Below are 11,874 nucleotides of genomic sequence, written 5' to 3' on the forward strand. Positions count from 1 at the left end.
ATCATCTCGACAAAAAATTAAATTAATTTAAAAAAATAAATAATATTTTTCAAGCACGGATAATCCGCACCCGGATAATCGAGAGTATACTGTAAATAAAAAATCTAAAAAGCGAAAAAGATAAACGCCAAAAAGGAAAAAGTTGCGGTGTTACGGCCAACGAATGCAAATTTAAGAAAGAGTCGGGTACCCTGGCAACGGACGGCGGACAAACTGTAGTGAGGCGGCGGCAGCTGAGCCGAGTCGTTTGCGTTTCGATAATTCGGCTCGATATTCTGGCGAATTCCACCACCCCCACCCCCACCCCCACCCCCGCTTCGATCTCGCCATGGCAGCCCTAGGGGGGCGCGACGCCCTCGCACAACAGGTGACCGACTCCACTCCACTCCACTCCACTCCACTCTCACTCGCACACCTCACACCTCATCAGTCACAGTCACCCCTCACACATCCACCATCGATTTGCATAACGAGTTCACCACACAAACTACACTACCATTCACCCCAATTGACACCACCACGTCGTTACACTTCTTGGCTATGCGATCACGAATGAGATCGCCACTGTGCAATGTCCGTTCGTAGTTGGATTTTTATTTTTGTCACCCGTTTTGATCGATTTCGTGTTGGTGTTTCAGCGACAGATCATGGAGCAGAAAATGCGCCAGAAGAGACAGAATGTGGGCATGGTGCAGGCCAACGATCTGAGGATATCCTCGGCCAAGCACAGGCCTTCTTCCGGCGCCAGAGGAAGGGAGTTGCACGGTATGTATATGTAGTACGAGATTCGCTCTACCTGTTGAAGTTTCGAAGATGCGTTTAAACGAGGTCAAATGTATGCTTTGCTGAGGTGTGATAAGGTCAAGGCTTTCACTGGCCAGGTGCAACAGGTCCATTTGCACAATGTCATAAAATGGTTTTAATGGACTATTAAAATTATATATATATACATATATTGTAATAAAAAGCAATTAATTATTCATATTAAATTATAGACGTATATTTTACTGCTGTGAGAATTAATTGTATCTGTTATTGAATAGATTTTCTGCCTAGTGTATACGTATGTGTTTAAAATCATTATGGGGTTTTCTTATGTTATATAATATGTAATAAAATAATTTTTTTCTTGAACACTTATTTACTTGGACGTATTTTCTGTTGAAAACCCACCACGCTGAAAATTTCCAACTAGAATTATTTAGAAGTCCAATAGGAAGCATGTATAATAATTGTAGCTAATCCGAACAAATCCTAGATAACTACCGTCGAGGATTTCGAGTTTTGTAAAGGTGTGTTTAGACTCTCTAATATATCTTGCAACAATATAAAATAAATAAATATAGTCTATCAATTAATGTATTTTTCCAAAACAAGTTCCGTCTTCTTCATTGTTGTTAAAATGTAAAGCCACAATCTAAAATACTCAGCAGTTGGAGATGTCCATCGGAAAATTCTGCTATGGTTGTAAATTCAGATATTCTAAATCTGCATCTATTTCCTTCCAATTGTATTAATTTTTCTTCCCTTTCCTTTACTCAATTCTTATCTTATAATAAACTATATCAATACAATTATTTATCAAATACTAATAATCGTATTCTTGACCTAGCTATTAGTAGTTTCCCCTTATATATTTCTCGTGCTGACTCTACGCTAATCCATGAAGATTCTCATCATTTATCCTTTTGCATCTCAATAATTTACAACAAATCTTCACCCTTGAATTATAATTATAATAAAACTTTCCTCTTTAGAAAAGCTGACTATGCTACAATTATTCCAATTTTAAGCGATATCAATTGGAATTCACTTTTGTCCAATTTAAATATTGATTTAGCTTGTAAAAAATTTTACGATACCTTACAAAATATTATTGAATGCCACGTACCTTTTACTCTTAAATCTAAACGTACCAAATATCCCCCCTGGTTTACATCGTCTCTTATTAAAATAATAAAAGAAAAAAACAAATTCCATAAAAAATTTAAAATTTATTCAAATCCCTTAGATTATCAAAGTTTTTCACTATTAAGAGACCAGGAATTCCTCACTTCTCACCGGACGTATACTGAAGCTGTACTTCCAGTATCGTCTGCCGATCAAGGCTGAGCTGATCGGGACTCGGTGGTGGGAACCAACTCGGTAGCGAACAGAGATGTTCACTCGACCGACGCGGAAAACGAATAGAAGGCGGGGACGCGCGCTCGGCGCCGATCTCCCTCCAAAACGGCTCCTTTGGTCGTAACGCCACGAAAGCTGACCATGAAGACTTGGTCGGAACACACCCGTTGAAATCAACGGGCCCAACACTAGTTATCGATAGTGACAGTTGACAGCTGTTCAATCTTTCAACATGGTTTTGGCGCAAATATTTAAATTTTTTAAGGAAAAATTTAAAATTTTTTTGTCCATCATCCACAACCTCCTTATACAGTATCCAAAACTCTCCTTCGGTTTTTCTATTTTTTAACATGGGATGCACATCAAAACGCCTCCGTGCTTTTTTATTGCCTTCTTGAGCTTCTTCTTCCAACAACAACGCGATTATACATAATTTTTCGTTCGATAAACGCCGAAACATTTTTGCTGACTTGTATTCTGACGCGTAGCTACGAATGCACGTGTATGCATTCATATTGTAAGTACTCGACAATACGACGTAAGCAATTGTAGGCGGGGTAGGATGTGTTGACCGTATCCCAGCCTAACGAAACACTGTTGTGCTTGTTTTAATAAAGTTTTATTGTTTGCCTAAATATTGTACAAAGGTATTAGAATATGTGGGCAAAAGTATGTCGTTCAGCGGTCTCTGGATATGGTAGAGTGTCGCTGGCTCGGCATTCGGCTATGTTCAGAAGGTCTCTGGATGCGGCAGTGTGTTGCTGGCTCGTTCGTTCGGCTATGTTCGGAAGGTCTCTGGATACGGCAGTGTGTTGCTGGCTCGTTCGTTCGGCTATGTTCGGAAGGTATCTGGATACGGCAGTGTGTTGCTGGCTCGTTCGGCTGGTTGATCTTCCAAGTCCGCGTAGTGTAGTGGTGGCAGGTCAGGAGCTGGATGTCGACTCTCTTGCTGCTGTGTGTCGACGCTTGCTGCTGTGGGTCGACTCTGTGTGTCGATGGGGTAGACTTTTCTGGAACGATTGGCACCGTTCCGCTCGATGTAGTTTAATGGCTGCAGGTGTGCTTCGACTGGTTTGTTTCCGCTCTACTAATAAAACTTTCCTCTTTAGAAAAGCTGACTATGCTACAATTATTCCAATTTTAAGCGATATCAATTGGAATTCACTTTTGTCCAATTTAAATATTGATTTAGCTTGTAAAAAATTTTACGATACCTTACAAAATATTATTGAATGCCACGTCCCTTTTACTCTTAAATCTAAACGTACCAAATATCCCCCCTGGTTTACATCGTCTCTTATTAAAATAATAAAAGAAAAAAACAAATTCCATAAAAAATTTAAAATTTATTCAAATCCCTTAGATTATCAAAGTTTTTCACTATTAAGAGCTCGAATTAAAAAATATTCTTTAATCTGCTTTAGAAATTATATTTCTCTTATTCAAAATAATATTAAAACTAATCCCAAATCATTTTGGTCATATATAAATTCAAAAAAAATACCTCCTCTTCATATCCTTCCGTAATGTATTATGGAAATAAGTCGGCTTCACATGGTTCTGAAATCTGTACCATTTTTGCTGACTATTTTGACTCCACTTTCAATAGTGATTCTACCATTAACCTTTCTATCTCTAATACAGATACTTCTTCTTGTAACTTATCTACTTTTCATTTTGACTTATCTACTGTACTCAGTCACATCAACTCTCTCAATGTTAATCTTGGTGCGGGTTGTGATGGTTTGCCTTCTTTTTTCCTTGTTAAATGTGCTGTCCCATTATCTCTTCCCATAACAATCCTTGTCAATCTTTCTATGTCTAACGGTATATTTCCTGACTATTGGAAATTATCTTACATCACCCCTATTTTTAAAAAAGGTGATAAGAATCTTATTGAGAATTACCGTCCTATATCTAAACTATCTGTCATTAGTAAAATCTTTGAAAAAATTATCTATAATTTCCTTTTCTCCAATTTCAAAAACTACATTATACCTGAACAACATGGTTTTTTTAAGGGGAGATCGGTAGAGACTAACCTGCTTAATTTCACTAGTACTCTCACATCTTATATGGACAAACGAATCCAAATAGACGTCGTTTATACGGATTTCTCTAAAGCTTTTGATAAAATCAATCACAACCTTTTACTCAATAAACTTTGGTCCCTCGGAATCCGAGGAAATTTATTTCGTTGGATCTCTTCGTATATACTAAATCGTCACCAAATCATAATTCTCAATGGTTTTAGATCATCACTTAGACATATTCCTTCCGGTGTCCCACAAGGGTCGCATTTAGGTCCCTTATTCTTTTTACTCTATATTAATGATATCTCATACATCTTCAAACATTCCTTTATACTTCTTTACGCTGATGATTTAAAAATTTACAAACCTATATACACCATAGACGATTGTCATAAGATACAAGAAGATCTAGATAGATTCTCTATATATTGTTTAAATAATGATCTTTTTATTAATCTAGAAAAATGCTCTATTTTAAATTTCACTAGAAATAAGTCAATTATTACTAATCAATATCAATTAAATCATTCAATCCTTAACACGTCATCTTCTATTAAGGATCTTGGTGTAATACTCAATAATAAACTAGATTTCTCTGAACATATTTCTTTTATTACCAACAAAGCATTTAAATCTCTTGGATTCCTACTCCGCTCAACAAAGCCCTTTAATGATCCTTATGTACTAAAATTACTTTATTTTTCCTTTGTAAGGTCTCACCTTGAATTTGCCTCAATTATCTGGTCACCTTTTTATTTATCCCATATTAATTGTATTGAGAAAGTTCAACTTAAATTTATTAAATCCTTACGCTACCTTTTTCCTACCTATACCCATTCTACTGTTTCCGACATTTTAAAAATCCTTTCTTTTAACAATCTTTCTGTCAGGCGACGACATTCTGATGCTATATTCTTCTTTAAGCTCATAAATGGTTTTCTTGATTGTTCTGATTTACTGAATAAGGTTAATTTCAGAATCCCAGTTCGATACTCTAGACGCGTTGCACTCTTTTCACTTGATCCTTTCAATACTAATTCCCAAAAATATTTTTATCTGCAGCGCGTTTATCGTATGTTTAACGGAGAGCTGAATGAGGTTGATCTGTTTGGTATTTCCCTACATCAATTCAGGTCTAACATCAAGAGAATCTTGACCGATTGATTCATTTTTTCTCCTATTCTATTTTTTCAATATTTCCATTATTTTTATACTTTAGTTTAGTTATGTAATGTGCTATTTAATCATATTATAGCTTTCATTCTTTTCCTTTTCATTTGTTTATTTTGTATTTACCTTTTTCATTTGTTTTTTATATTTGTAAATTTCAATTTCTTCTTATATTCTATCTTATAACCTTTTCCAAATATTTTAATACTATAGTTTAATTATGCAATGTACTACATATTTTGTCATGCCTTTATTCTTTACTTTTTAATTTGTTTTCCTTATATTTATCTTTTTCATTTTTGTAAAAATCTATTATTGGACTCGGATGTTACATATATTATTTATTTACTTTTTGTTTTTTTTTTATACCTATCTCTGTACATCCTGTCTGTTGATTTTTCAATTAATAAAATAAAATAAAATAAAATAAAATATTCCGGTGTAAACCAGTTTTTATAAACGTTGACAAATGAATGATATGGATTACACGACCCATGTTCAATGTATTTTTTCTTCAATGCTACCTGGAAAGGCTTAGCGGTTGGCATTGTTTACTTTGTACATGCTCAAAATACAACGCCTATCGGCGTTTTTCAGGCCCATGGACTTGTTGGCTGGCAAAACGCCAATCGGCGTGGGTCAGCATTCTAAGGGCTAAAAAAACTGATCTTTATTCGGAAGTTGAAAGATTGGGCTTGAAAGTTTAACAGAAACATTCTAGGCAAATCCAGATAATCTTGCTAGTAATGTATTTATTTTTATATGTATTAAAAAGTAAAAAAAAATGCTTCTATATATGCATATACACACGGTAATTGTATTATTAGTCACATTGCGATCGCCCAAAAGATAATTTTTTCCATGAAAATCGCGAATATGGAATATTTGGCCCTCGAGTTCTCGATAGTATAATATAATGGAATTTTCGGCTGCCAGATTTTCCGTTATAGAGATTTTAGTGACTTTTGGGCGAGCGCTTTGTGACCAATAATCACCGAACCATACACACATATGTTTAAATGTCTTTTCAGAATTATTTATGTATTTATAATATACTAGTGTTGTGCCCGATGAAATATCATCGCATGGGTTATGGCATATTAAGTTATTAAATAAAAAAAAATTAAAAGAAATGTCGGTCTTGTGTTCGATTCACACGTGGTCGTATTTTTTTCAAATACCTTTTAAATATATTTAATTTAATATTTATATTTAATTATTTAATATGAAAAAAAATGGCAAACATACCTACCTTCATATATGTATATAAACAATATAACACACCAATAGAAAAATTAATTAATTAAATAATTTTTCAATAGATGGTGGTTAGCCTAGAGGAAACGTTGGTAGCAAACAGTATATATATAAGTTTTTTTCGTTTATTATTATATTCGTGCGTTTTGTTGGCAGTGTTTTAGCTGTGACGTACATACATACATATGTATTTTGAATCACAGAATAGCGATATCATATCGTTTATATATAATAATTGGCTCAAAATATGTATGAATAAAAAGTATGATGGATTAAACATTTAACAAATACTCAATTATGTATATTTTTATACAGGCTACGATGGTCCTATGCAGTATATGATGTCTCCTGTAAATCCAGATCAAGTTATACCTCTACAGACCAACAGAATATCTACTTTTGATGGTATTTAGATTTAGAACTTTTTTCGCTATACATTTCAGTATACGTTATGTTTTATGGTTTTTTTTTTATTTTTTTGAAGATCTAGGAAATCAAATAGAAGTCATGTCTGTGGAAGAGCGTTTACACGATGAAGTGGACGAAGAGAGCGTTCCCATAACGGGAGCTGTGCCGACAAGTGCGAGCGCTGAAGAGGTTCGCGGCGCTCCGATTGCTCCCGTGTCTCACCTGTCCGAGAGAAGTTTTCAACATTCAGACGCCAATGATGTTAAAATTTGAACCATTTATAATAAATGCGTTATAGATTCGTGGGATTGATTGTGTTTTTTTTTTTTTATTTGCAGCAAAATTCTACCGAAGCCGAAGGTGTGGTCGAAGGAACTGTGGAGAAATTCGTGATGATGCCGGCTATACAGGGTGCCCTGTATAAATGTAGGATCACTCGGGATAGAAAAGGCATGGATAGGGGATTGTATCCGACTTATTTTTTACACCTAGAGCGGGACTATGCCAAAAAAGTGTTTCTGTTGGCCGGTATGAACGCTTGTGTCTATTGAACGTGTCGATTTTCGAACGTCGTTTCACTCTTGTGTCGTTTTTTAGGTAGGAAAAGAAAAAAATCGACGACTTCTAACTATTTGATATCGACGGATCCCACCGATTTGACTCGCAACGCTGAAAGTTTTACAGGGAAATTGAGGTCCAATTTATTAGGCACTGCTTTTACGATATACGACAACGGTAAAGCTTTCCGTAAAGGCGGCATGGGGGAAGGAGCTCACTGTAGGCAAGAGCTGGCCGCTGTTATCTACGTTCGTATATAGTTTTCATATTTTTATCTTATACCAATTTTTAATGGTTTTTTTTTATTTGCATACAATTTTGATATGGAAAGGTTAAAATTACTACGAAATTTCTTTATCTTGTAAGAATGAAATATATTTACTATTAATATCAGTAAAAATTTTGCTTATCGAAACTCTGCCGAGTTTAGTGTATATGTTACAGGTGAAGTGTATTTTCAGTTGTAATATATTTCAACTGGCGTTTTAGGTCATTCATATTCGAATTCAATTCGACTGGTAAATTATATCTCTACAAGTGCATATACACTTTCAACAATGTGCGCCTGTTGTAATATAACAGTTGAGTTTTCACAGCTCTGATGTTTTCACGAATGCTTTAGAATTTAATAATGCGTAAATATTTGCTAGGTATTATGAATAACGGTAACGAGTACCGTATTACGGTAACCCAAGAGTGTGTTCATAACAAAAATGTGACGTTTTCGCGATAACCTAATCTCTCCATCTTACAACTTATAGTTGAACTGTATTTTCAGTTGTAATATCTTTTGACCAGTTGGAATGTTATTCGCCATATGAATCAACTACATGGGATAGACGGAATATATTCCAACTAGTTATAATATATAACAATTTGAAGATGCCAGTGGCGGCTCGTGAGAATTCATAAGGAGGGGGCTGCAGAGAATAATCGGGCTGTAGTATGTAGCTCGTTGACCATACCGGTGATCAAATGCAGACAAAAATAGGATGCATATGTACTATACTGGGAGGTCTGCAGCCCTTATGGACGGCAAAAATAGCAGGCATTTGTACTATACTGGGAGGGCTGTAACCCCGCAGCCCATATAGACGAGCCGCTACTGGAAGATACACTTCAACCGTAACATAAATTGCCTTTCATAAGTTGCTTAGTTAGAAATGAATGTATTATATACAAATTTTTGACTCAAACGGGGCTAGATACTTTCCGCTAGTAGTTTGATATTTGACATGGAACCAATTCTCAAGTTGTTTTGATTTTAGGATACCAATGTTCTGGGTTTCAAAGGGCCGAGAAAGATGACGGTGCTGCTGCCGGGCATGACCCTGGACCGCCAGCGCGTGGTGATAGCGCCGACGGACGACTCGGAGACGCTGCTCGAGCGGCTCAAGACCAAGAACATGGACGATCTGATAGAGTTGCACAACAAAACGCCGGTGTGGAACGACGACACGCAGTCGTACGTGTTGAACTTCCACGGCAGGGTGACGCAGGCGAGCGTGAAGAATTTTCAAATAGTACACGACTCGGACAGTGACTATGTCGTGATGCAGTTCGGTAGAATATCCGAGGACGTGTTCACCATGGACTACAGGTATCCGCTGTGCGCGTTGCAAGCGTTCGCGATCGCGCTGAGCAGCTTCGACAGCAAGCTGGCCTGCGAGTAGACACTCGGGGACTCTTCGATTCTTGCTGCTCCCTCCGCCGTTTTCATTACACTTTTATACACCGAGACGACACAGTATTATATAACGTAGACGGGACGCCGAGGCGTCGAGACTTGATCAAATCATCAATTGAACAGTATTTGAATCAAAATTTTTCTAGTCCATTTAATTGTTTTTATTAGTTTTTTGAACACTTTTTAAGCCATATTTTATATTATTATTGTACGTAATCTCACTCGATATGATTTCGACGTTACCGTGTTGTTTTCTTCTAAATGTGATGTATTTGACAATATTGTTTTTCAATGTCGTTCCAATTGAATGTTAATTAAGATATTTAGCAAATGTTGACACAATACATATATATTAAATAAAATAAAATTAGTGACTATAGTCGTGGGAATTATATTTAGCATACACAATTAGCGAAACATCAGTTTTTACACCTTTTACGTGATTGTATTTTTATACATGTGGTTGTCGACACCAATAATTTACAACAACTTAGATTATGTCACGTTTTTGCATCAAATAAATTTAGTTTTTTGTTGCTTTACATATATTGAAATAGTGGGTCGTTTAAAAATTAATTATATTTGCTAGGGACCAAAATGATTTAGCAGGTTGCTTGAAATAAAATCGATGTTTTTTTTTTTTGACTAGTGTGTATGTGAATGCTATGCCATATTTTCCATTTTTTTTATTTTGATTTAATTTAAATATAATTTATCAGTATTTTATACTTAAGTAAAAATCTAAAAGACAATGAAATGTTTATATTTAGAGATGTGTATTTTTTGTGCATATTAAAAAGAAAAATTTAAATTATATACATACATGAATACGTATAAATTAATTAGATAGGAATGAAATTTTTTTTCATTGATGTAATTATTATACTTTTTATTTTAGTGTATCAGATCTAGTCCCATATTAAGTTTTTATTTATTTTTAATTAATTTAAGCTTTTCGTTGCTGCTGCAGTTGTGCATAATAAGACGTACACAATTTAACGTTTAATATTGACATTTTATTTCATTTTTTAATGACAAATCGTGCCTTTTTAAGTTAATCAGTATTTACTTGTGTTGTGAATATATAAAGTGGAGCTCGCATTGATGTATTTTTTTTTTTTTTTGCAAAGTATGAATATATTGTCAGTGCGAGCTCTGGTAAATTGATTGTGACAAATACTATTGGCATTGTGAGTTTTCAATGATGATGTTTTAAATTAATGATATATATATTATTGTGTAGAATGTGTTTCTTATAAATTATCTGAATATATTGAAATTTTAAAAGCTAAATGTGTTATTTTTTTCGTATTATATGTACATATATCTTAACTTATTCATGATAATGTACGACTGATCATTTGAATCTAATTAAGTATTCAACTGCTGTTTATATTAGATTAGATAAGTGATATGATAAGTTTACGCATTTATGTATGAGTTATCATTTTTCAGCAGCTTACTTGTCGACATATGAAGGACATCTTGAAATAATGATATGTAATATGGAATTACATTTTCACTCTGCATATTTTCCATTAATATTATAAACAGAAGAGTTGTCACCGATTGCAGAATTCACTTTTATACATTGAAGTAAATTGATCTTGCTTATTGAGTACAATAATTTATTTAAGATAAAGTTCTGTGAGCTTATAAAGAACTTGATTTGTGTTGAGGTTGTGGTGGTTCTTATTATTAAAGTCCGGACCCAGAGCGTGCCACGTATTGTTCAAATGTTGTAAATGCATTGTTAAAGGTTTGCCGAACCTTTTTTACAAAGGATTTACAACAATGGAACAATGAGCGGCCCCTTGGCTATCCTACCTCTACTTATTATACTACTATGTGATATCTACACATCTTCCTTATGCTTGAGTCAAATTGAGTTTTTTCTTATGCTTTAAATTGAGGAATCTGGACATTTTATCGGTTTCAGGCATGTACATACATACTACATATTCATAAATAAGAAAAATCAAGTTAAAAAGAAAAGTTAATGATTTAGAATGCGAAATATCTGACACTCGCTAGTTCGATAATTACTCGCGTGGGTAATTCTCGGTTGATAGAATTTTCGGGTGTTACTGTTCCGTGACCAAGATTTTAGTGATTTGTGCGAGATCACTTTGTGCGGAATAATCACCGAACTGGTAAACGGGTCACATCCCAAATGTGAATCGCTACCAGGATAACCGCCGCTACGAAAATCACTCGCGCGGTTCCTGTCGAAAATTCGTCGCACAGGAAGATTTCCGTACATAAAACTCCAAATATTGCTCAACAAATGCTTTTTTATACGAGATTTGGGCAGTTCTGAGCAATATTCGGACAGTTTTCTGTACGCCAATTTTCGTGCGACAGAAGCCCGCTAGGACGGGTTCATCCCGATATTGATTCACATTTGGAATGTAATCATCGAACCCACTGAACCATAAGAACTAAGACGAGGAAAAAATAAATTTGACATTTCCAATGTTTAACCCTTGGAAATTTAGTTCGGTGATTATTGGTCAAAAAAGCGCTCGCCCAAAAGTCTCTATAACGGAACATGAGGCAGCCGAAAAGTCCATCATACTAACGATAATTATCTTATTAACGAGAACTCGAATGCTAAATATTCCGTATTCGCAATTT

General features: G+C 35.0%; 2 protein-coding genes across 2 annotated transcripts in view; one reads left to right on the forward strand and one right to left on the reverse strand.

Moving 5' to 3' along the window:
* LOC143920396 (uncharacterized) overlaps positions 1-11,874 on the reverse strand; it is a 443,610-nt gene that overhangs the window by 268,473 nt on the left and 163,263 nt on the right. The window lies entirely within an intron of this gene.
* ktub (Tub domain-containing protein ktub) lies at positions 222-10,526 on the forward strand. The gene is made up of 7 exons (XM_077442403.1): positions 222-367; positions 639-765; positions 6,900-6,989; positions 7,069-7,253; positions 7,331-7,520; positions 7,590-7,798; positions 8,819-10,526. Exons 1-7 carry the CDS (start codon positions 329-331, stop codon positions 9,221-9,223), a joined length of 1,245 nt encoding a protein of 414 aa, XP_077298529.1. The 5' UTR covers positions 222-328; the 3' UTR covers positions 9,224-10,526.

The sequence above is a fragment of the Arctopsyche grandis genome, chromosome 12 (genome assembly GCF_051622035.1).
Source record: "Arctopsyche grandis isolate Sample6627 chromosome 12, ASM5162203v2, whole genome shotgun sequence".
Classification (NCBI taxonomy): domain Eukaryota; kingdom Metazoa; phylum Arthropoda; class Insecta; order Trichoptera; family Hydropsychidae; genus Arctopsyche; species Arctopsyche grandis.